Here is a 25,815-nt window from a genome sequence, read left to right as displayed (position 1 = left end):
AGCTGTTGAGAAACCAAGGAATGCAATTCTGCTTATACGTGCAAGAGCCAGGAACCCACCTAAGTTGCGAGTTACCTGTGCTAAAAGTCTACTTTGTTTAAAAGCATTTCTTTTTAATGTTATAATAATCTAGCCACTGGCTCTGATTCATACAGAACCATAACAAAATTCAGGGACAACTGAATCCATTGGCGTTTTCAACATGACCTGGATTGCACCAGGTCATGATAAAAAAATCCCTGAATCAGCTAGCTGCTAGCATGCAAAGGACATCACAGGTGCATGCCAGGGGCTCAGTGGGCCAAATCAAAGTACAGCTGCCATTCAGAATAGCCTAGCCACAATGATCCACACACTGGCAACCTCAACCACAGTAATGCACTCTATGTGGTGCTTTCTTTATGCTTTGTTATTGTATTCATCTTCAAAAGACATGGAAATAAATGAATATTCACATAAGCAATCCACTTGCATGAACAACTTAACATATGAAGATTTTTGTGTTATCACGGCTCCTCAATTTAACAGAAATCCCTTCTGCCAATGTTACATTGCTGATGTGAACATACTAAAAATGTACTCGGGGGGGGGGGAAGCTGCCTTGTCTCAGTTTGACATGGGAAGCCCACCCTGTCTTGGTTCAGTGCAGTGGCTTGGTTTTTCTTTAGGAGATACACACAAATCCTTAAAAACTGCAATTAGTTCTTTGGAGTTTTAAAATATGCCCCTCTGTCTTCTCTTGGTAGTTTTAGAAAAGTAATTACAGCCACCAACAAACTGCCAGCTAACACATGAGTTCCTGTCATTGCATGCATTGAAAATAATTTAGTAGCAGGAAGTTCCCCTGGGGACAACAAGACTTGATGCTATGACTATGCTCTCAAAGGGAATTGTACAGAAAAAAGCATGGCTGACCTCATGATATGCCATCAAGTACAATCATTCCCAACAGCCATTGCTACAATCAAGCAATATGCATCACGGCATGAGCTAGCTGCATGTATAGGCAGGTGGGAAAAGTGCCTATTTTGGGATGCAAATGGAGCTCGATGTAAAGGGCATCTTTGGAATTTGATGTGAATGGAGAGAGGCAGCCTTTATAAGTGAATCTACATGACCTGATGGAAACCAGCAATTTGCAGATTCCACAGCAGACAACAGTTCTCACATTGGTCAGGATGGGGAGGATCAGGTGAGCTCACATTACGCCGACCCCACCCCCCGATCTTATAGTGCTTAATATCGTTAGGCAACTAATACAAGGAATATTTTTTACATTACTTTTTGAAAACAAAAACACAAGAAACAAGAAACAGTACCAAAACAAGTGGGACTATGAAAAGAGTGACTGTGGAAACCCACCCAGATGGGTGGGGTACAAATTATTATTATTATTATCATCATCATCATCATCATTATCCTCCCCTGTCCCAAGCCCATCTCACATTTTTTTTAAACAGATGGTGTTAAATGTGAAATTAAAGCAGTAAAAATGTCTTTGCTGCTGATCATTTTCACCACAATATCAAACACTCTTGTTCTTCTTCAAACAAACAAAAGACCTGCAAGCGGTTGGATGTGAAAATCTCTAGAAGCAGATCACCACCTGGTGTGCATGAATGGCTTGCAGGAGGCCACCAAGATGCTGTTTGTCTACTGCCATAGAGAAAACCTGAAGCAAAAAGCCTCTCTGCTAGAAATTTTTAGATAGTGTTTGTAACTGGGGAGTTGCATCCATACCACTTGAAAAGGCAGCCAAGAAGAAACAGTGCCGTATGTATCCTACCTCCCCCTTGGAAAACTTGCCCGGCTTGTGCTGTGCTGGGAGCATAAAGAGGCAGGAGCAGTTCAAGCATTAAAAGGATGCCACTGACTCAGTCATGTTCTGACCCTCAATGACCTCACAGGCAAGTCCACAAGAGGGACTATGAAAAGACTTTTAAAGAAAACACAATGAACATTTCATCTATTTGATAATACGACTGTCATAACTCAGGCAAGAATATTTACCAGAGACAGAATATTTACAAGCTCTGGTTGCCGTTTCATGAGGCTTATCTTTCATAAAGATCTTGGCACTTCCAACAGAAGCTCTATACACTTTCACTGATTGAAAGCTTGAATTTAAAAGCTGTTCTTCGGGTATTAAAGAAAAGCAAGTTAACCAGTTGCTGTTTAGATGAGAACAAATGGATTGAGCACTGATATCAGTAATGAAATATGCAGTGACAATGCCATTTAATTTGTTTTGAAATGAAGCCTGCTTAAAGATTGGCCATTAATAACTGCTGCTAAAAACCCCCGAAAGAAAACAAACAACCAGTCACATATTCTGGCAATTAATATTAATTTATCATAAAAAGTGCACTTACAACTAACACTATAATATACAAGATTAATGCCATGATTCTCTGCACATTTAGCAAAGTTCTGCTGGAATCAAGTGGGCTTACATCCAGGAAAATATGTCTAAGAATGAGGTGTTTAAAGAACACATTGCCAAACATTATAGGAATAAACATAAAGAATGTTACAACTTTAACACAATTTGTTAGCCACACTTATTTTGAAAGTATGTAGCATAAAGGTTTCTGCTAGAGAAAGATACAAACACCCTCTAAATTTACAGTAGTACCTCGGGTTACAGGCGCTTCAGGTTACAGACGCTTCAGGTCACAGACTCCACTAACCCAGAAATAGTACCTTGGGTTAAGAACTTTGCTTCAGAATGAGAACAGAAATCGCGTGGCGGCAGCAGGAGGCCCCATTAGCTAAAGTGGTGCTTCAGGTTAAGAACAGACCTCCAGAATGAATTAAGTTCTTAACCCGAGGTACCACTGTATTATGTTTGCGTCTTTGCACCCAATTATTCTAAATCTTTAGAGTTCCATTTATGTCATTAAGGTATTGCAGGTCAATATATAAGTAAAAGGATTAACTGTTATATCAATTCCAGTAGACCAATATTTTGTCTATGTTCATATTACAGAGTAAAATGTTCATAAAATTGCAGGATGTAAATAATTCATTCGAATTCAAATATTTGAATTTTATAAGAAATGTCTTATCTTGATAACTGGCAAGAGAGGAAGTTCCAAGAGTGATTAGATCAGGAAAAAATATTGCTGACTTCTTGAAAGGAGAAAAATATATAATTATCTGTATTTGCTTTTAAATGTTGTGTCTCTTTGTACTGAATTTTATTGGTCTGTGATGTTAATAAACTATTTGCTTGCTTGCTAATAAGAGTGACAGGTCCCAGCTAGAGGTTATGATAAACATGTTTCTACTTATGAAGATGGCAGCCGTGTGTCTAATTCCCTCCTCCTACACTGTAACACCTAGTACGGGTTACTCACATCCTGACTTTACAATCTTCTCAATTTCCTGACCACATCAATAGTTGCAGTCAGGCTTGCTTGATAAGTCCCTATGAACTCAATGGAGGTTACTTCTATTTAAAATGTAAACAGGATGATGCAGGTAATGAAAATATTGACCTTTTACTATAGTACACAGGTACGTATGAAGGAATGGACATTCAGAAAGAGCAGCAACACATTGTGTGAGTCAATAAATCTAATTCTTATAGACTGAAGAGTGAATCCTAATAGGAGTAGTAGTAGTAGTACCCCACCCATCTAACAGCATTTAATTGTAAACCTAAAGTTTGGTCCTCATTTTTCTAATTTGTTTTCTATACGATATTTAAAAACTGACAGCTTCTGTAATCCAGAAGCAGAACGGTACAAAGACGGTTTTTTTATTAGCATCTGTGCATTTGAAACATGGCAGGGTCCCTGTTAAAGGTAAAGGGACTCCTGACCATTAGGTCCAGTCGTGATCGACTCTGGAGTTGCGGCGCTCATTTCGCTTTATTGGCCGAGGGAGCCGGCATACAGCTTCCAGGTCATGTGGCCAGCATGACTAAGCTACTTCTGGCGAACCAGAGCAGCGCACGGAAACGCCGTTTACCTTCCCGCCAGCGCGGTGCCTATTTATCTACTTGCACTTTGACATGCTTTCAAACTGCTAGGTTGGCAGGAGCAGGGACCAAGCAACGGGAGCTCACCCGTCGTGGAGATTCGAACCGCCGACCTTCTGATCAGCAAGTCCTAGGCTTTGTGGTTTAACCCACAGCGCCACCCGCGTCCCTGTTACTACCATATAAAATAACATTTCTAATAATCAACTTCCTTTCAAAGTTCTAAAAATTACATTGCTTTCAAAAAGAAATAACACTAAACCAGTAGTAAATCAGAGTATCAATCTATTTTAATTTTTATTTTTTTAAAATTTACATTCTGTCCTTTGTAGACACCAGGGCATGTTTATTCCAATATCAATTAGAATAAAACTCCATCTGTTTCGTTATCAAAGTATATTAAAAGCATGTAATATTTTATTATATTTTCAACCTTAAGTCACATACTGTACTCATTTTGTAGCAGTAAAAGGTAAAGGTAAAGGACTCCTGTATGGTTAAGTCCAGTCAAAGGTGACTATGGGGTTGCGGCGCTCATCTCACTTTCAGGCTGAGGGAGACAGTGTTTGTCCACAGACGGCTTTCCGGGTCATGTGGCCAGCATGACTAAACCACTTCTGGTGCAACAGAACACCGTGATGGAAACCAGAGCACACAGAAATGCTGTTTACCTTCCTGCCACAGCAGTCCCTATTTATTTACTTGCACTGGTGCATTTTCGAACTGCTAGGTTGGCAGAAGCTAGGACAGAGCAATGGGAGCTCACCCCATCGCGGGGATTCAAACCGCCAGCCTTCCGATCAGCAAGCCCAAGAGACACAGGGTAGAAATAATATGTTCTAAACTGAATAGCTAAATACAAACTGAAGTATAGTAGTAATAAGAATATTCCTTTTATATTAACTCAGACAGGTTTAACAGCACAAGTTTTATCTAATCCAAATACCACTATTCAGAACAGTAAATTGGGAAATCTAAATTCCCTTTAATCATGGCAAGGGATAGGTTTGTATATGTGATCTGAATGATTTATTATCTCTTCTATAATAATGTTTAGAAAAGTTTGTTAATCCTAGCGAATATGTGATGGAGTATCAAAAAGAAGAGAATGACAGTGTTGAAATAGGGTATATATATTCATTTTAATTAAATTAATCTTTCGCTACAGTGAACAATTTAAATAACTCCATTTGTCGAGAACTAGAGTTATGATATTACTAGATTATAAGAGTTATGGAGAAGGTAAACAATATATTCAAAGCAGTGGGACCCAGAAAACAGAACAGTGAGCTAACTTTGGCTCTTTCTATAATCTGGAGTTATGGGACAGCTGGAAGATATATTCAACAAGTACTACACCTATGCCAGCAATGTTTGTACTATCAGGATGGGATTTCCTGGACAAGATGGCAGTGGATTTTTTTTTCCTCTGGGCCTTCCTACTCCAGAGAAAGGGAAGGCACTAAGATCATGGGAACCTTTGGCACCAACCTTTGGCAATAAGCAACCTAATTCTCTGTTTAGTGGCTTTTGATAGGATAATGTGAGCCAGCAGCAGACTGCCTACCAGTACATTCTCCTCCAGCAAAACTCAAATGACTACTGCATCTATCAAACCCATAACCTGCTCATCTGCACTAGTCTCAGCTACCAGAAGATTGCTTAATGTTTTAGCTACTGCAGGTGGAAGGGTTGGGAAAGTGGATGGAATCGTTTTTTTCCACATTCACTGTCCGTCATCCAGTGGGTGCCAGTGGCTGCAACCAAGCTACGCAGATGTCACTTAGTGGGGTGGCAAGTGGGGAGAGCCATCTACTGGAGCCATATATATACACTGCATATGTACATGTTAGATATGTTTGCTGAACCACATCAATGAAGACTTAATTGGGAAGCTGGGAGGAATATTTCCTTCTCAACATTTTCTGCGTGGGCCACACTTCCTCTAACTCAGGCATAGGCAAACTCGGCCCTCCAGATGTTTTGGGACTACAACTCCCATCATCCCTGACCACTGGTCCTGTTAGCTAGGGGTGATGGGAGTTGTAGTCCCAAAACATCTGGAGGGCCGAGTTTGCCTATGCCTGCTCTAACTTGAGGACAGCTCCCAACCCATGTTAAACAAATACGAGTCCCACCGCTCCAATATATAATAGAGCAAAACAGTTGTGCTTTTATTGTTTCGTTAAATGGGAATTAAGCTACATAAATGAAAATATATTTTCAGTCGTTATGCAGATCACTTTGCAAAAACATACATAAAGCATACAATTGTGTACCTTGTTTTTGCTTGAGGGAAAGCCAGAAAATGCTGTCCTTATTGGAATGGTGGGATACAGATGCATGGGGATTATGCATGACATGCTCCTGATCTAATAAAAAGAAGGGAAAGAAAAAGAAAATTCTGTTATGCTTCAATGTCACATTCAAGGAAAGGAATTCACTGGAGGTTGAAATGTGATCAAAGGCTGTTCTAATGTAAGAACTGATGAATGCTCTTCAAAGTATACTTTGAAATAGGAGATGACAGTTTTTTAAGGTCTCTCTGCATTTTAATCGTTCTCCTATGCATGCCAAAAATGACTATAGCTGCTCATGGAATCCTATTAAAATTATTTGGAATAATATACCCCCTAAAACCAAAGTTTTGGAAAAGGGATGTGAAAAATGTTTGTTCTATAAAAATATATAGCAAAGAAGGACTCTCCTTCCTCAGAGGTTTTTAAGCAGAAAGTTGAGATTTGTGCATTGCACAGAGTTGGATGAGATGACGCTCAGAGTCTCTTCCAACTCTCCAATTCTATGAAATTATATTCCAAACTGAAATTTTAACTAAATTCATAAAGGCCTATTTGCAGCACCTCAGCATGTTACTTCTTGCTGTATTCTGCATAGAAGTTTCTGAAGATAAGTGATTTAATCTATCCCAGACAGATCAAATTTAATTATGACCGTACTACATGGCGAGATGACCAACAAAATAAAAATAAAGCTCAATCTCACACAATACATAGCTATGGAAAAATATGATACCAGAAAGAAACAATTGGTGTTGCAGCAGTGAGAAAATCATCAGTATTAATTTGATCTGATAATCAGCAAACATAAAGTTATACAAACTCTGATGAATTACTACTGGGCAATCCAAACTCCAATCTGCCAGCCTGGAGGCAGTCAGGATACAGTGCAACCAGGGAGCCCTCCAGCCAAAATGCAAAACCAACTCACTGCTGGCTGAATGCCATTTGCCCAGTTGCAGGCATCCTAGCAAGAGGAAGCTGCCCAGAGTGGCTGGGTAGTGTATAAATAAAATTATTATTATTAAGTCAGACTCACCATTGATTAACAGTGTAATGCCCCCCCCAAGAGGCCAAATCTTGAGAGTAGGATTGAGAGAAACACAATCCTCAGTACCTGCCATGGTACTATGGAATATTACAGATTATGGGGAAGAGAAACATTTCACCCTACTGTAGACACTGCAGCTGTTAGATAAGTGGGTTGGGACTTCTTCTCTTTAAAATTCAAGGTAGAGAAGAACTGAAATGCCATAATACTTGCCTTTGAGCTGAAAGCAGTCACTCATTGCTGAAATTTATATTCCAAGCCAAGGAATAATGAATTTATCTTCCAAGCCAAGCAACATCACTAATTTTAATATCACCTATTTTCATACAGAATATATAGGAATCATAGAAACATAGAATTGGAAGGGACACTGAGGATCATCTAGTCCAAGCATGGGCAAATGAGGCCCTCCAGATGTTTTGGGACTACAACTCCCATCATCCTTGACCACTGGTCCTGTTAGCTAGAGGTGATGGGAGTTGTAGTCCCAAAACATCTGGAGGGCCGAGCCGAGTTTGCCTATGCCTGATCTAGTCCAACCCCCTACAATGCGGGAGGAATATGCAGCTGTCCCATATGGAGATCGAACCTGCAACCTTGGTGTTATTAGCTAATAACACCATGCTAATAAATATGGGGTTTTCATTAGAATGCCCGTGGCGTGGAGGGAAATATATGGTAACAGGCCAAGCTGACTAGCTTTTGAGGGAGTGAATGGCAAATAACAGGAGAACTATGTCTACCTTATATTTAACAGTCTGTATGGTAGCCATAGGTGACCAGGGATTCCATGAAGGTGAGTGAATGGGATGGTGGAGAAGGGATGGCTCATTGTGTTCTTTTTCCAGCAGCCTGCTCAGGGATGGCCCACATATAAGGCCAGGTGAGGCGGCTGCCTCAGACAGCAGGATCCACAGGGGCAGCAGATTCCAACGTAGATCTTCACTCACCCCTTATTCCCTGGCAAGGAGGGAGGCACCTTTTGCTGGTTCACCTCAGGTGCCAAAATGTATTGGGCGGTCCTGAGCCTGCTTGGTTTCTGTGCTAACCACAAGGGGGAGCTATATTTCCTCCATGGTTACCATGGAAATGCACTGGGCTAGAATGAAAGGATGGCTCCGTCCCTCTCCCCACTCCCGAGCCCCACCAGTCTGCTTGATCAAAAGCAACTTAATAATGAGCTGGAAGCCTGCACTTTCAGGTTTCTCATTCCCAGTGGCCAGAATGGTAACACAGCCTACTAGCCTCTTAATAGATTAGTTAAAAATTCAGGGTAGCAACTTGGGAGGCTTATTTACAAGGCTGAATTATGCAAAGAACCAACTCGTCCTTCCCTCCTAACATCCCATAGTTAGAAAGATTTATAACTTGTACACAAATTTGCTTTGCATGATTTAACGCGACAATTTAACTGTCATACCATCCATTAATTCATCTCAACCTTCTTCTTCCGAAAACTTACAATACTGGTCTTTACTACAACTCTTATCTCAAACTTGGGAATGTGAAGGTGATCACAGCAGCAACAGATAGGTACCTAATTAGTTGAGTTGACATTTACAGTGATTGCCAAAAAGACTATAATGGAAAACCAATTTCAGCAACATTGTACGGGGTATGGTGAATGACACATGTGAAAAAAATTACAGTGAGAGTGGAAAAATAGGCTGTCAAGAATCAAATGATGTTACATCTGCACTGTCAAACTGTCTAGCAGATTGTTATACAGAGCAAAACTGGTAAGAGTTGAATATATGCTTTCTCCAACTCTACTGGAAATGAGACTCTAAATGACCTAACGCACGTTACAATATTAGTCCACGTGCACTTGGCTGACACTGTACAAAGACAAAGAAGCAGTCTTGCTCTCTTAGATTACAAAAAGCAGTGTATTGCTCTTAAACAAACAGTGTGTTTCAGAATGTGTTGTCCCAGATAATCGATTAGTGAGATTATAAGAAATTACTTCTTCTGGGTATTTGTTCATGTATTTGACAGTTTGCTAGTGCCTGAAAATATTTATTCTCTGCCAAACTTAGTTTTTGCAATATAATTTTGATAAATTGTATTTGTACAATTATTGAATACTTTGGGTGGGGTTCACCTAAGAAGCCTTATCAGCAAAAGTCCTGTAGAAGGTCTCCCACTACTACAACAAGACTTTTCCCCTCCGCTCGCTGCCAAAACTGGCTCAAGGGGGTGGTTAAAAAAAAAAAAAACCACAAAAGAGCACGCAGGGGAAGGAGAGGGATCATTCTGTCTGACAAACTGAAAATATTCTACAGATAACACTGAATTCCAACCTATATCTCGCCTACCTGCAGAATCCTATGTACGTTTTACTCTGAACTAATTACGGTTGTGTTCACTCACAGGTAAGTGTACAAAAAATTGCTGCCTAAAACAAGGACCGTGCTATTTTATAAGAGTGTGCTGGTATATACTGAGTAAATAAATATAATGCAATGGTTAAAAACAGACCTATAGTTATGCTCAAAATAAATGTTTTAGTTAACGTTTTCAAATTTTGTGATGTTTATTTGCTCTTAATTATGTATATTAAATTAAATGGTCTTTGAAGGTTCTAATACCAGCTACCCAGAGGGAAAAACTGCAACAAAAAGAAGTTTAGACTAGACTGCTACAAATCCAGCATTTAGTTCTGCTGAATACTTCACAGAAATTAAAAGAGTTCCCAGAGAAGCATAAGAGCAGTCAGAAAATATTTCCACACCAATTTAAGCAAAACGGCTATTTCACCAAGAAAATGGGTTGACCAAGCTACACTGTATACAATTATGTTTTGTAAATAGTTTTAGCTTTAGTAATGCAAAGGATGAGGCAGCTGCTATACTGTGGCAGTGAACAACCCCAAATATTGCTACAGAGATCTGTTTTAAGCTTAAAATGCTTACACAAGTAGATAAAGTCAGATCCCAAAGATGGAGCAATTACTCTCCTAAACTGATTAGTAATTGCAGAGACATTAATCTTTTAGTTCAGCACTTATTAGCATAAATGCCAGTTGCACTTTTAATGTATTTTCCCCCTGTGAGGAGATACCAATATGTAAATCCCGATTTATGCAGATAAACATGTTTAAATATTACTTTATGAATGAATTTACAAGTCCAGAATTTTATTTGCCCAGAACAATGATAGAGCTATTCGGTAAGTGTTGCAGAGGAAAAATCTAGGTCTTGGTGCCTTTAGCAATTGGAGGTCAGATGTTGATGTGGATTGATATGTTGGGGAATTCCAACAACCAAACCATGCAGTCTTGTGAACCTAATGTAGATAGTACAAAAATATAAACAACAATGAATAGTCTATTTGCAAAATAATGTTCACTGAACCCTGAAGCCAAAGATTCAAGTAGTTACTTGTGAATCATTATGTAAACCTAAATGCATTTAGCTTCTTGATCTATTTAGGAGAAAGGCCATGCATAGTTCAGTGGTTAGAGCATTTGCTTTCGGAAGGTACCAGATTCAATCCCTGCCATAAACAAGCAGGGCTGGGAGAAACCCTGTCTGAAAACCTGGAGAACTGCTGGCAGTCAGTGTAGACAATACTGAGCAAGATGGACCAATGGTCCTTCTCTGTATAAGATACGTCCTAGTTCCTATTTGCTTCCTCTTCTTACTGTGCCTTTCTCCCCCAAGTTTGCTTGGTGTCTGCCACAATAGTATTCATCTGTGCACATGATTTCTGCAGGGATTATATTGAAGGTCGCTTCTTATATCATTTCTGTGGAAACTGTTTTAAGAAAGCACATTACAAATAGCAGCCCAATACAATGATACTTCTAAATACGCCATTTGGCACAGTGTTTAGACTCGGTTTGCTTCTCATAATAGTTCTGTTGCTGCGCAAATCAGAAGAGATACTGACTTGAATGATAAATCAGGACAAAACATGCTGTTTTCTAAATGGTGCAGAATGAAATGGTGTAATAGTAACACATCTCTTCTTTCCAAAAATGTAGTCATCAATATGCGTGCAGCATAAAACTGTTGATAGCCATTTCCTAACCATGTGCATTACACTTCTCCGGGTCAGATTTTAAAAATATCCTGGGTCAACTAAAAGGCCGATTCAAGTCCCAAATGCATGGGGTTCGTGCAATTTCTCACGGCAGAGCAATCCTATGTTCCAATGGGGAACATCAACCATTAGTGCTTGCTTTTCAGTGCAGAATTGTGTTAATCCCATGTACAGACAGGTGTACAGTTCCTTTGTATAAGTGATATTCAGAAGGAAGGAATTTCTTGAAGGAGGAGGCAGCCTGGCAGTTTGTTTTAATGCTCTTTTTTCATCTTGCTCCCCAGAGTACACAGAAGGAAAGCCCCAAACGTATTCCAGGCTTTACCCAGGCACACTAAATAGAGTCTTAAACACACACACAAGTACAATATAGAAAGGGTCATGTAAGCCTGGAGCCAATTTAGAGCAGGTGGAAGAAGCAGAGATTAAATATTTCAGATTTACTGAGTAATTTTTAGGAGAGTCTCTGTTCACTTCAGTTGCATTTCAGAGCCATATGAAAGGTGTATTTGTAAAGCTACTTGGCAACATTCCTGTAGCTCAAGGAGTGTCTTCCTCACTGTCCCATCAGAGAAAGCAGACTTGTACCAAGTCAGATCACTGGCCCATCTGACAGTGACTCTCCAGGGTTATAGACAAGGTTCTTTCTCAGTCCCACTTGCAGAATTCAGGGATTGAATATGGGTCCTTCTGCATGAAAAGCAGTTGCTCTACCACTGAGATATAGGTCTTCCGCACTGAACAACAGATAATAGATTAGAACGACAGAATTTTATCCAAAAATTCACTAACGCCATACAGGCAGCAACCAATTGGTGCACGGGTTATGTTCTGGATCCCTGTGCACATCGGGAGGGCCTGTATAAGTCCACCCTACCCTGTTCCACCCCATCCCCTCCCCACCCTGCCCCTTTTGTGACATGGTCACTTCCAGGTTTGGCGTGATGAGAGCAGTCGTAGACATACACATCAGTTGCACCTAAAACGGTCACTGCCTGTATGATAAGGAATAATCCCTAGACCAGTGTTTCCCAATCTTGGGTCTCCAGCTGTTTTTGGACTACAATTCCCATCATCTCTGACCGCTGGTCTTGCTAGCTAGGGATGATGGAAATTGTAGTCCCAAAACAGCTGGAGAACCAAGGTTGGAAAACACTGCCCTAGACTCATTAAATTTAACTTCAGAGCATTAAGTCCCACACATTGTTTGAGGTGAGGGAAGTACTGTCTAACCTCACCCTGTTTTTAGATTCGCCTAGGGCTGTCTTTGTCTTCTTTGGGGGGCCAGGTGAAAACCTGTTTATTTGTCTAGGGTTTTGTTATTTAAATAACCTGTCTATGGATGCTTTGCAGTGGAATTTTATTTGTTCTGAAGCTGTGCGTTATTGCTGCCATGGTGCCAGGTATATGTAGAAACAGCTGAACATACAATAGTAGTTTCAAGCATTTGATCCAGTAGAGACCAACATGCTGTCAGACAAAAAGAAAGGCAAAAGTGGTCCATCGCCAAAAGCAATCCAAGTTATAGATGGAAGACTGACTTGAAACCGTTTTAGGGAGCCCTGGTCTACTACCCGACCTGCTCTGACCTGTCAGCAAAAGATGCACCCTTGCTGGTAAACTGCTTCCTTGTAGTTTCCTACTTTGGCTAGAGCTGGGGGGTGGTGAACAGGGTAAACCCTTCTTGATGTCCTTCAGGTTGCCAACTAAAAAGCAGATTTGAGATCCAGCAATGATACCCTCCCCCCCCCCCCGAGAACTTAGTTCACCAACTGTAAATACAGATAAATCCTTCTGTGCCCAAGAAGAAAACACACTTCTTTGCCTGTGGGCTGGCAAAGATTTCCACTCAAACTTCAAGTATGTGCTGAATGCTCAACCCCCTATTGTTTGAGCAAAGCAGCATGTCTGGATACTGAATTCAACTGAACAATAAGGACTTAAGCATTCAACATATATTGCATAATGATAAAAGGAATCTACTGTACCTGTTAAAAAGACATCCAACACTATGTCTTCAAATGTAGGATTCCTGAAGCTTATGATGATAGAAGAATGGTGACCAAGGCAAGAACTCACACAAGATGGCTCCAATGGCTGAGGAATCAGACCAACCCCAGACAATAAAAATACCCATTCCTCAAGCTGTGGTAAGAATAACAATGTTCACATTTTAATCAGAAAACACTTCTTTGTTGTTGTTGTTTTCATTTTCCTGTAAATGTTAAGCTTCAGGTAAAAATATGATGGCCCCAGTCAAGGGGTTTTTATATACATAAGCAACTCCAATGCAAACTCAGAGCTCAATGCAAGGAAGACCATTCACTTGCAGCACTAGATAGATAGCAAACCAATTCTAGCACAATTTATTTGGCTTCCTTCTTTAAAAAAGTTTCATACATTCCACCCGTTACCCTTAATTGGTAATAAGCTAATTAAGCATTAGAGGAAAGCTGTTTCAGCCACTTCACTGCTTACATTTTTTGAAGTGAATTTGAGATGATGCATTATTCTTAGCAGCATATTAAATAGAAGAAGCTGAAAAGAATGTAATCAAAGAATACTTGACACTCTAATAATAGATCCTGCTCGTCTCTAACACTGCTCAGTATTATTAGTCTCACTCCATTACATACAGATATTGCTGGTTTACTGGGAAAACTAGGTGCTATAAGTATATTAGTATCTTGACTAACTGTTCTACTCATCCTGGCATTTCAGTTGTGCTGTTCCAACAAAGTTAATTTCAGTGATCAAAAACAAGAACAAAGTGATTGCAGTCAGAGTTCAAATTCGTATTGCAGAGTGTTCGCACAGCTGCAAACCAGAAACAAACGAAGCAGATAATAACCCATAGTGGTTTCTCTCAATTCAGCAATGAGGCACAATCAGAAACAGTTAAGCCTTGTCCTATAAGTCCTGTCATTAGCTGATTTTATATTAGTCAGTTACTCAGCTATGAGACAGCTTAAAGTGTCAGTTCAGAAGCATTTAATCAGTGAAATCAAGGGAAGAAAATCAATGCCAATTTTTAAGGTTAAAGTTTTGCCAGGCTTCCTATATATACAGTGAAAAGGACCCCTGAAAGCCTTTCTCAAATAATCTTGGCACTGGAATGGTAGAAACGTAATGCTGATGTATATTCAATCTGCTACCATCATGCAATAGTTTAATACCTTTCTCTTATGAAGTTCAGTCGATAATTCAAAAGTTTCAGATGATTTAAGGATGAAAAGAGCAAAGTGAGTCACAAAGGTTAGAGCAAAACACTGAAAAGGTTGAGAGGGCTGGACACAGCAAGTGAAAGGATGAGATATTGATTAAAGGTTTGGCTGAGATAAAACTTGAAGATTTGCCACTATTTGACAGGAGAGGCATGTTGACAAAAATTGAGTGTCAGTCCTCAATTTGAACCTGAAAGGTTTCAGTGACTTATTTGCTTATTTTATGGCTTTGGTATTTGATAAATAACAAGACTTTTTAATTTATTGATCAAAGTTCTGTGAGCTATCATGGTTTCAGACAGAATAATAGCACTTCATCTTCTTGAACTGTCCTTGTATATACACCATATATACCAGAACTGCTAGCACTTAGTTTATCTTGCTGTTTTTCTTCCAAATGCATGTTAAAGGAGAGAAAAGAATCCAAACAGTATATTTTGTCAAGCAAACTAAACTTACCTGCTTTGATTTTCAGATGAATGGGGTTTTTAAAGTGAAATCAGTGGAATTAAAATATAGCAATAGTGCAATCCTATAGCTGTCTACTGTGAAGTAAGTCCCATTGTGTTTTGCAAGACTTGTTTCCAGGTAAATGTGTCTTTCCAAGGCTAAAGTATAAGGACTCTGATGTGAATCCAGCAATTTGGCTTAATTTGGTTATGGATTAGTCTGTAAATCACTTAAAACTTTCAGAAAAAAATATTGGTTTTGCTACGTTATAAGGAGTCATACATTTTAGCTAGCTGAAGTGCTAATCACATTAGATTAGAGAATCAAATAACCCAACAAGGGAATAATATGCATTTCAGAAACCAAACATTTTACTCAAGCACAAATAATATGCAAACATTACAGCATGTGTCATAATATTAGCTCATTTATTTTGTCTCTGACTGCAGCTTTCAGTAAGGTAGAATTGGTGAAGGAGATGAATCTTGTTAACTTAGTTATTTCCCTTTCAAAATTCAACACAGTAAAGAGGCAGGAAATGCTAACATTTTGAAGAAACCTTTAAGTAAAATTAGATCTAGTGTTTTCAAGCACTTCTTTGTAATAAATAGGACATTAGCATATGACTTGTATTTTTAAAAGTCATTAATAGGTTTTTCAAAAGAACAGTGGCATTTGTAATTGTATACATTTTAGATTACTTTCCTGAATGTTAACCAAGCCATAACTGTGAGTAACCTCAGTCAAATCTCAAGTACCTAATTGAAAATCAAGAATATGTCCATTTTCAAATGGACTACCCATGAAGGATCCAATATCAACATTCCAATAACCTCTGAGCAGGATTTTAAAATCACAAGGCCCTGAGCTATATCAGGCCCAGTAGCACTTTTCTTCAGCCTCTGCAACCCCGTGTTGTTTCTGATCTATAGGCTAGTCATTCAGGAAGAATGGCAGGATAGAAGCTTTGGCAAGTGAAATACTGTACACTAGCCTAACTTTTCCTGCCGCTGGACCATATCTTAATATTTTACAATGCTAGATAATATTTAATTCATCAAATCTAATTGAGCATCCATACCTGTGGGCACATGAAAGTGATTTTTGCTGTGTGGTTGGCCCTTCCTAGGGCAGAAGGAAAAAACTGAACTGGTACTTCAGTGGTGGAATGAGGAGCTACAACCAACTGCACAAACATTGTGGGGGAGAGAGAAAAGAGAGAGGGGAGGAAATGAAAAATAAAAATCAATTTTATTTTGGAGCCAGTTCTTTTATTGTGCCTTGTATCAACACTGTTGATGTTTACGTAATTAATGTGTTCCACTGTATGCCTTCTTCACTCTCAGCATGCAGGATCTGCTAAGACTGATAAAGTGTGCTGCAGTAAACAGTGCTTAGCGGCAGTTGCAGCACATGTATTCCCCAGAAACGAAAAAAGATTGTGTTACTAGCCACAAAGAAAGAAGTGGAAGCTATTTTTAAAGTATGGATGAAAGAAAGAGAGCCTCAGTTTTTCAGGTCATATACTGCCACTATATCTTCTTCTTTCACATTACAGAGATGCTCAGAAGTCTTATATTGCTGCACAATTAAAAAGCCAGATACTTTTTTTTAAAGGGCAATGTGCAGTATATATTTACAGTATGTGCTGTTGTCTCTGTTTTCCATCTACAGTTATGCACATTTATATGGGCTGAAAGAAACTACCATGCTGTGATGTGCTTACTCCAAATTAAAAGAGTTGGATTCACAATTCCATAGGGGTGGGCAAAGTGGCCAACTATATGGTGATAAGATAAAATTGTTTGTGCTTTTAAGAAAGGAACTAACATCTAAATCCAAGAATAAAATTACTTGGTACACGTGCAGCCTAGTGCCAGACATCCAGCAGCATATCTGCCTGAAACATACATATTTTTGCTGCAGCTTCTAATTGGTTTTTCTAGTACACCATCCAAACAACCTTCAACTTTGCTAATATAAGGGCTGCCATGTTTTTCTTTCTGTCTGATTTCTCCTTAACCAGGAAACTATGTTTCACTTAACGCACGAGTCAGATCTAAATAGCAGTTAGGGATACAAGATAAACATGGTCATTGTTGTGTTGTTTTTTGTTTGTTTTTGCATTTTAATACGAAAATTTCCAATTAATGGTTTCCCAAACCATTTTTTTTACATGGGATATAAAGCAAATGCATGATCTCATTTTTATGTTAATAATAAATATAATATTAATGCATGTTAAGAATATTAAGATCTGATGTCTAATATTAATATTATAAGCATCCACACGAGTGTTGCTAAACTAACCATACAGTTTAAATGTGAAACTTGTCTGTGTGGCACAGCACAATGTGTAACACACAACACCTCTGTTGTATTCACAGTGCTAACTTACAAAATCATACAAATGTGACTGAGCATAATAAGATGAGACTGCACTGTGGTACTGTCAAAGCGCAGAAGGGAATATCTGTATACTTGGTTCAGGGTTCAAGTTCACAAGCCGTTATTCATAACTGTGCATGCATTGAACATGAAATATAAATTTTGCTGAGAATCACATAAAACATATGCAAGACAGTTAGACCCTGGCCCCCCTCCGGGTAAGCTGAGATCAAAGCTTTTATAGAAGTCAGTCCTTATCCCAAAAGCTGATCCACTTTATTGTTATTCAAGAAGCTTCTTTGCTATTAGGCTGATTACAAGGAATTTGCTCTATTGGTCAGGACTTGGTGATATCTATCTGGCATCCCTCAGGTTGCTGCTAAAGGCATGGCTTCCTACGCTGACTCCCTCCCCATTTATTTATTTATTTATTTAGGCAACTTATATCAAACCCTTCACTCAAGGGTTTCCAGGTGGGCTTCAGTCCAAAGAGAGAAAATACAAAACCATACAAAATGCAAGCTGGCATATACAATTAAATCACAGTTAGTGTTCCTTGATTATACTTGGGCATCACCCAGCAAAACTAGATTTTTATAATGAAGATATATGACTATTAGAAGCCCTGCCTCAGTCTAGATCCAGAAATACCATGCTACAGTTAACTATACACAGGCAACTATGTTTAGCATTCTGTGGAGCAGAAAATTCATCTTTAAAAAGTTGTTCTTCTATGTAATATTAAGAGCTTTTAAAGAAAATAATCAAGTGTTAAGCTCAAAAGGTGAGAGATCAGTACTTGATAGAAAAAATCTTTTCTAAAAGAATGCATATACTATAGCACAAATACACACAAAAAACTCTAAGAGATGCTAAAGGTATGGGTGTCCCAGATTTTCAATTAGAATCTGAGATCCTGTGCACTTTCAAGGTTCTCTTGAAGCAAAAAGGTGGCAGCTGGCTGATTACTAAAAATGCTCAAAGCCACCATATTTTAAGGAAGAGGCAGAAGTGGAAGTGTTTGAAATTCACATGCCCAGTGCTGAAGACTAATGCATTTGGGATTGAACACTTTCATGAAGTAAATTTAGGTAATTTATTTTTAATGTGCCTTTACAGATAATGTGCCATGAATAGTGGTGGCATTTAAGCATCTGGTAATGAATTAGAAAAGCTGAAAGCAGGAAGGGTATATTAAACTGCCTGGACAGTTTGTATGCAGGCTACAGGAGTCAAAATTCATTATCATTAAGTTTAATCAATTTCTCTGCTAATGATCTGACTGTAATATGTATGAACCCGTTAGAGCTCTTCCAAAAATCTATCTGCAGCAAGCTAATAATATAATGAATCAAGATCATAGTGCTATGCATGCAAATACTGATTTGTGAAATTGTAAGTAACAGAACACTTCCAGCTTTTACTTATTTTATAATGAAGTGTTTAATATATTTTACATTAAACAAACTGAATGAAAAAATGTCCGCTCCAGCATATTTATTCAGTTTGATGAAACAGAACAGTAAAATATTCAATACATAGAAAGGTCATTTTATTGAATTCAGAAAAATCTTAATTTTGACTTAATATTACGCTACATTACAACAAAACAGAAATTTGTTATCATAAGCCAAGAAAAAGCAAACAGCTTAATAGACAAGATTAATTTGTTTTGCTTTAGAGCATGAATGTCTATCTTAAATGCCACAAAGGCATTTTATAGGTTTATCTGATAGGTAGATGTTTCGCTTGTTCTACCTTTCAGAAACTTGTAACAATTTACAAAGGACCTTGCATTTTAAGAACCAGCACAACATGAATACATAAACAACACATAGAAAAGATGCTTCTCAGTGACTCAGCTTCAATAAAACATTAATGGAAAGGGCACAACATTCTAAAATCACAGTACTGTTTCTATCTTTGGAGGCAGAAAATGTTGCTGGCAATAGATTTTGTTCTGTCTGACAATGAACAGAACTACTAATGTCCAAATAAAAAATAACTGTCAGACAGTTAATGAGACTCTCAGGTCCATGGTTCAAATTTCCCAGTCTGGAGCCTGATGTGTGTAGAATCTACAGGACAGACTATTTCTAGAAGGGACTCAGATGCCCATCTCAACATCCTATGGCTTGGAAATACCAAGGTTGTGGATTCAATCCCTGTACAGGCCAGCTGCATATTCCTGCATTGCAGGGAGTTGGAATAGCTTATCTCTGGGGTCCCTTCCAACTCTACAGTTCTATGATTCTGTGACCTAACAGTCTAGATCACATAGTTTAAAAGTTCCTGAACACCTGAACCTGCCTTATACTGAATCTGACAAGCTGCTCCATCTAATCCAGCATTGTCTACCATGCCTGGCAGCAACATATCAAGTCGAGAAGGTTTCTGAAGCACTCTGACCAAAGAACTTTTGCTAACCAAGGTATTTTCTACAGGCCAATCATGTCTTTTATCACTGAGCCAAGATTTTCATCCAGTTGGGAAAGGAAATGCATCCCAGAAGCAGCATTTCTACCACAAGGAAACAAGCTATAGGGAGTAGCACAGAGTGGATGAGATTACTTATATTGCCACACTACAGCTTCTTGCAAATCTCCTCTTTGCCATCTAGAGCCTCCATCTGCCATGCGGACCATAGAAGGAGACAAATGTTACCTTGAAATTCAAAGGTGTCCCGAAACTTTGAGTGGAATTAGACATTACAAAAGGCAATGAGCTGCTACTAAAAGGACATCCCGTAACCAGTTACCCATCTATCTCCAAATGTCTAGTGAAATTTATTGTTTCACTATAAGACCTCCAGGTGTAGGGCGGTATATAATTTCAATTAAATAAGTAAGTAAGTAAGTAAATAAATAAATAAATAAGTGTGATAACAATAGAGAGATTTGTGGCACTTAAAGCTAAGCGATTTATTGTGGTATAAATTTGTTGACTAGAACTGACTGCAGTAAATGTAAAATCAGCTGCATCTGATGGAATGGGCTCTAGTCCAAGTTACGCCACAATCAGTTTTGTTAGTCTTCATAGTACCACTAGGCTCTATGTTGATTCTAATGCAGAAAAATGAACACAGCAAGCCTGCTGTGGATGGCAATGGCTGCCACCATCAGGAATGGGGCAACTCAAAGAATGTCTTCAGGGTGGAATCTACACACATGTTAAAAATATTGTGGGATTATTTTTTTTAATCGTTTTTAAAAAATGCATTGCATTGGCTATAGCTCACAGCCACCATCTAGTGTCACAATTGTATATTGCACTTTACAACACATTCAAAATGTTTTATTTGCAGCCGTATAAGCGAGTCCCAGGTCACATAGTAAGTTTCGCCAGATATTTTCAGCAGACGTAGATGCTGAGATACAATTGGCAGCCATTTTGCATAATATCCGGTTGCTCTTAAGGCAATAGATTAGATCCAGAGTGTCCCTTCCACAAACAGAAGGACTTACAAAGAAAACAGACCCAGTGGAGGAGGAAGGTGACTGCCACTGAGATGTCCTTCCTCCTGCAGCCCCCTGTGCCACCTCTCACACTATTCTGCTGATTTTCCCACCCACAGATTGCACAGCTTTTCATGGGACAAAGGGAGCTGCAAGGGTTAGAATTGGCAAAAAAGTGCCTCCCCTGCTTCCTCCAACCACAGTATCTTGCTGTTGCACATCCTGAGAGTGGAGGTAAAGCGTTTCTGCTCATGGGAATTCTGGATCCAAACCTATGCTTTGAACATCCTCTGTTCCCCTTTTGCCTCTCTAACAGTTTTATTGTCACCTTTGAAAAATGAAAAGAAACAGACTCCCATTTTCTCCTTTAAGCACTTAACATTTCCCAATCATATGATATCAAACTGAGAAAATAAGACCAAGTATCAATTTATTGTATTCAGTATATCCAATCTAAAGTATATTAAACACCTCATTATAAAATAAGCAAAAGCTGGCTGCTCTCTGTTACTAATCATTTCACAAACCAGCATTTGTGCAAGTAGCCAAACTCTATAATCTTGATTCATTATATTATTTACTGTAGAAAGATTCTGCAAGAGCTCTAACAGGTTCATCCATATTATGGTCAGATCATTAACCCAGAGATGGATTGGAGTTAATGATAATGAATTTTGACTTCTATAGATCACAAACTGTTGAGGACGTTTAGCAATTGTTTCCCTCCATTCAGCTTATCCAATTCATTATCAGATGTTTATATGTCATCATTATTCATAAGGATGTTGTAAAAACAAACATGCAAAAATAATCTATATTTAGTATGAAAGGTTTTAAACCTACTTGTTTCTAAAAGCTGTTGGATTCTTATCTTTTAAGCAGGTTGGGTCCTATTGCTATGGCAACAAGAGTCCCAAAATAGTGTTCAATTCATGACAGAAAAATGGATAAGATCTTCAGTGACAAAATCTATTCAACTGTCATAATTGGTGTTTTCATTCTCCAGGAATGCTACTATGCTCTTACTAGTAGTGGCCATCTTTCAATGGAGTTACCTTTAAATATAACCCTGAACACTTTTAAAAAGGAATATTCTTAACTTTCCAAAAGTAAAAACAATTCTGTGTTTCTACCCATTATGAAGTTTGGCTTAATCTTTCCTTAAATGGCTGGCAATCCCTTGTCTCCAAGATTAAAGCTTCTTCATTTCTAGCATCTTTGGGGTTCATCCTTCCTGTACTCTGATACTTTATTATTAAGATAGTTGTACAGTCCTGTTCTTTGAGATTAATGTTACATCCTCTCTTTTCACATCTCTCTCAGGGATCTTAGTTCCCAATATCAATGCTCCACTAAGGTATATTTGTTTCTTTCCAGCGTCTATGTTGTTCTTGGGCCTCTGTCTTGACTTTTAAAAATAACTAGCTACTGCATGCTTTCTCAACATCAGACTATTAAGTTCTGTCTAGAGACTACTCCTTGTTGCTCAAAAAGCTTCAGAATACAATCTGAATATACAAATCAAACCAAATCTTTATTACGGTCATAGACCAGCATAGGGGGGTGGGGTACAGTCATTTAAAATCTGAAAAACGATTTGAAAAACTAAAAAAGAATTAAAAGTCTATAAAAATATAAAGGGAGCAAGGAAAGTCTAAAAGAAGGGTTAGGAACATTAGACGGGAGTGGCAGAGCATAAGAGGTTAGCATGCATAAGACTATAGCTATCAGTCTACAGAGCATTCTGATATGAGTGCTCATTAAATCTAGTTTGTGACACAGGTCATCGTCCAATGAATTTTGAGCACTGCTATGCAGAATCTGCCAACACTGTATGTTGTAGCAGGGTTGGTATCTGAAAGTAGCAAGAAGGTAAAGAATTGTCCTGTGCACCCTTACGCAGTAATGGTTAGTAATGAAGCTAGTATGGATGCCTCTGTAATACAGGCACATGCTCTGTTGTTTCTATTTGTCCAGAGTTTTCTTGCCTTTAACATATAAAGCCACCACACCACATGTTTTCCATAATTGTTACATTCCTGCATGGTACTCTCTCATATGATTATAAAATAATTTTGTTCTTCAACTTACAGGGATTTCAGGGTCTATCTCCATAATAAAATGGGCTGTATTGCTATTCATATACTTCAGCTCCAGAATTTCATATGTAGGATTAACCAGATGGATATATTGACAGACCCATCTGCAACAAGCATAAAAAGTCATGTTATTACATCATTATTAAGTACTGGGATTGATTCAGGTTCTACTGAATATTCTGATAAGATTATTCTTGTGTATTTAGAAAGTAATGTAATGATCAATACAGAACAAAACTTTTTACTATTACTAGCAGCTGCCCTCTTGGATCTTAAGCAAATATTTCCTATACCTGCTATCTAAAATCTTTTAATTGTCAGCCTAGGTCAACAGGGGCCTTAACCAAACTAAACATTCACTCTACTATTGAATCTCTTCTCGAGCTATAGCTGTACCAATATTTAAATACCTGTAATAGGCACTGAATGGAATTCATAAATCAATTTTAACATTTTGAACAATGTGAAGTATCACATTTTCAGTGATCACTGTTCCTCTATTATTAAATTGACACCTAACAGATTTATAATCAATGTAGCTCTCTTTTCAAGACTAATAGTAATATATTGTGGCCTGACACATAGATTATACCTTTGATCCAGTTTTCACCATAGGGTGAGTTAAGAGTATTTCATTCATTGGTGTGACGGCCTGTTCTAGATGGGGTGGCATTCTCCCTAAAGAAGTAGGCACATGGCTTGGGGGTATTCCTTAACCCACTGTCATTAGAGGCCAAGGAAGCCTCAATGACAAGGAGTGCCTTTTTCCAGCTATGGCTATTCATGGACCAATATAGTGTGGTATCAGTAACTTTTGTTCTGGTGACCTTGCATTTGAATTACTGCAGTGTATTAATGTAGGGCTACCTTTGAAAATGGTCTGGCAGTTGCAGTTAGTGCAGAATGCAGCTACCAGGGTATCAACAGGGTCAGCAAGATGTTAGAATGCAACATTGCTCCTTAAATCACAGAACTAGCTGTCAGTAAGCTACTGGGCCCAATTCAAGATGTTGGTAATGGTCTAAAAAAAAAAAGGTAAAGGACTCCTGACAGTTAAGTCCAGTCGCAGCTGACTCTGGGGTTGCAGCGCTCATCTCGCTTTACAGGCTGAAGAAGCTGGCGTTTGTCCGCAGTCAGTTTTTCCGGGTCATGTGGTCAGCATGACTAAGCTGCTTCTGGTGCAATGGAACACCGAAACCAGAGCAGCACATGGAAACACCATTTACCTTCCCACCGTAGCAATACCTATTTATCTACTTGCACTTTTTGGTGTGCTTTTGAACTGCTAGGTTGGCAGGAGCTGGGACCGAGCAACGGGAGCTCACCCCATTGCAGCGATTCGAACCATCGACCTTCTGATCGGGAAGCCAAGAGGCTCAGTGGTTTACAACTGCCCTAAATGGCTCAGTGGTTTACAAAACCCTAACTGGCTCAGGGCCCAAGTAGCTAAAGAAGTGCCTCCTCTAAGCCAACCGACTCAATGTATGGATTGGGTTATTATAGACTGCTACTTTGTGAATATTTTAGTTTTGTATTTATTTTTTTATCACGAATGTAATTTTGTACTTTATCTTTGGTTGTACATTGCCCTGGACTCTGTTCAAGGAAGGGAGATAAATACAATAAATATAAATAAAGCTATGTATCAATTATAGAACTGTTAGATCAGAAATATAACAAGAAAAGATCACAAATAGCCATATAACAGAGTCCATAAAAGCTACAGCATCTACCCTCAGTAAAACTGTACAAAAATTAATGATACCCAAACTATAAATGATGATACCTGTATTTCCCTTCAATGAAAAAGTGCAAGGGAAACTTGTAATTAACTGACTCCTCCAATAGCATTTGATTTAATGCCATAAACCTGCAATTCCTCTTGATCATTGTGTAACCTTGAGGACTCAAACAAGATGACCGCTCTATGCCTTCCACTTAAAAGACGATTCATCCACCCCTTTTCACTCCCAGCTTTTTGTCCACATGTGTTAACTACCAATTGCTCTTTGGGCAGCCTTTGTATTTATGACTGAGGCAGAATTATCAACCTTTAAGCTTACACATAAATTAGATACTCTGCTCTATGTTGTGATTGTGGTGGTCTTTTTAAAACAACAACAACAACAACAACAACTTTAAAACCTTTAGTAATTTATGAAACCAAAACCATATTTTTTAAATCAGCATATGTACTACCCAACAATATGTACTTCTTCCTCAATGCTCTTGCAATTCTTGAAAATGCACATACAAAAGATGTAGAGGTTTTGTTTTTTTTTAAAAAAAAAACTGTTTTCCAAGGTAAAGGTCACCTGGTATTACGACATTGGTTTTATCTGGATTGTGCTATAATTTCAGAATGATTTCAATTAATAAAAATGTCACTATAAATCATAGGACAAGAGCAAAGAATAAAGCCAATGCTGGATGGGACAAGCTAAAGGTCTATGATGGAAAACTGTGATTGCAAGCACGTTGCTGTACCTGATTGCATCCTCACAGCTCCCACTAAGACCTCATTCTGAGAAACAATATGATTGAATTATACCTGAGAGAGAGAGAGAAAGGGTGCAGTGACCTTACTGCAGACTCCTTATCTCCACCGATTTTTCATAATAGTAAAGATTTAGTCGAAGAAAAATTTACAGGCCATGTGTTTTCTGCTGCTCTCTCCCCCTGCTGTGATTGAAGCATTCATAAGAAGTTGCAGCTCACAACATGATGGCAATCTTCATCATGTGAGCAGGACCTCTCAGAGCAAAAGTTATTGAAGCACAAAGTACTATTTGTCCTTATGGAGGAATAACAGAAAATAC

At 38.6% G+C, this 25,815-nt stretch overlaps 1 protein-coding gene across 2 annotated transcripts in view; it reads right to left on the bottom strand.

Annotated features, from left to right (window-relative positions):
- Positions 1-25,815, bottom strand: part of CFAP47 (cilia and flagella associated protein 47) — a 186,104-nt gene that overhangs the window by 38,710 nt on the left and 121,579 nt on the right. For both annotated transcript variants that reach the window (XM_082219930.1, XM_082219931.1), the window contains exons 54-57: positions 22,989-23,100; positions 16,136-16,240; positions 13,369-13,525; positions 6,265-6,357 (exon numbers count right to left, since the gene is read on the bottom strand). In XM_082219930.1, the coding sequence (XP_082076056.1) occupies positions 6,265-6,357; positions 13,369-13,525; positions 16,136-16,240; positions 22,989-23,100 (467 nt within the window). The remainder of the gene's footprint in view (positions 1-6,264; positions 6,358-13,368; positions 13,526-16,135; positions 16,241-22,988; positions 23,101-25,815) is intronic.

Source organism: Podarcis vaucheri (assembly GCF_965113315.1).
Source record: "Podarcis vaucheri genome assembly, chromosome: 4".
NCBI lineage: Eukaryota > Metazoa > Chordata > Lepidosauria > Squamata > Lacertidae > Podarcis > Podarcis vaucheri.
The sequence above is the reverse complement of the archived record's forward strand: the minus strand, read 5'-3'. Positions and strand labels throughout refer to the sequence as shown.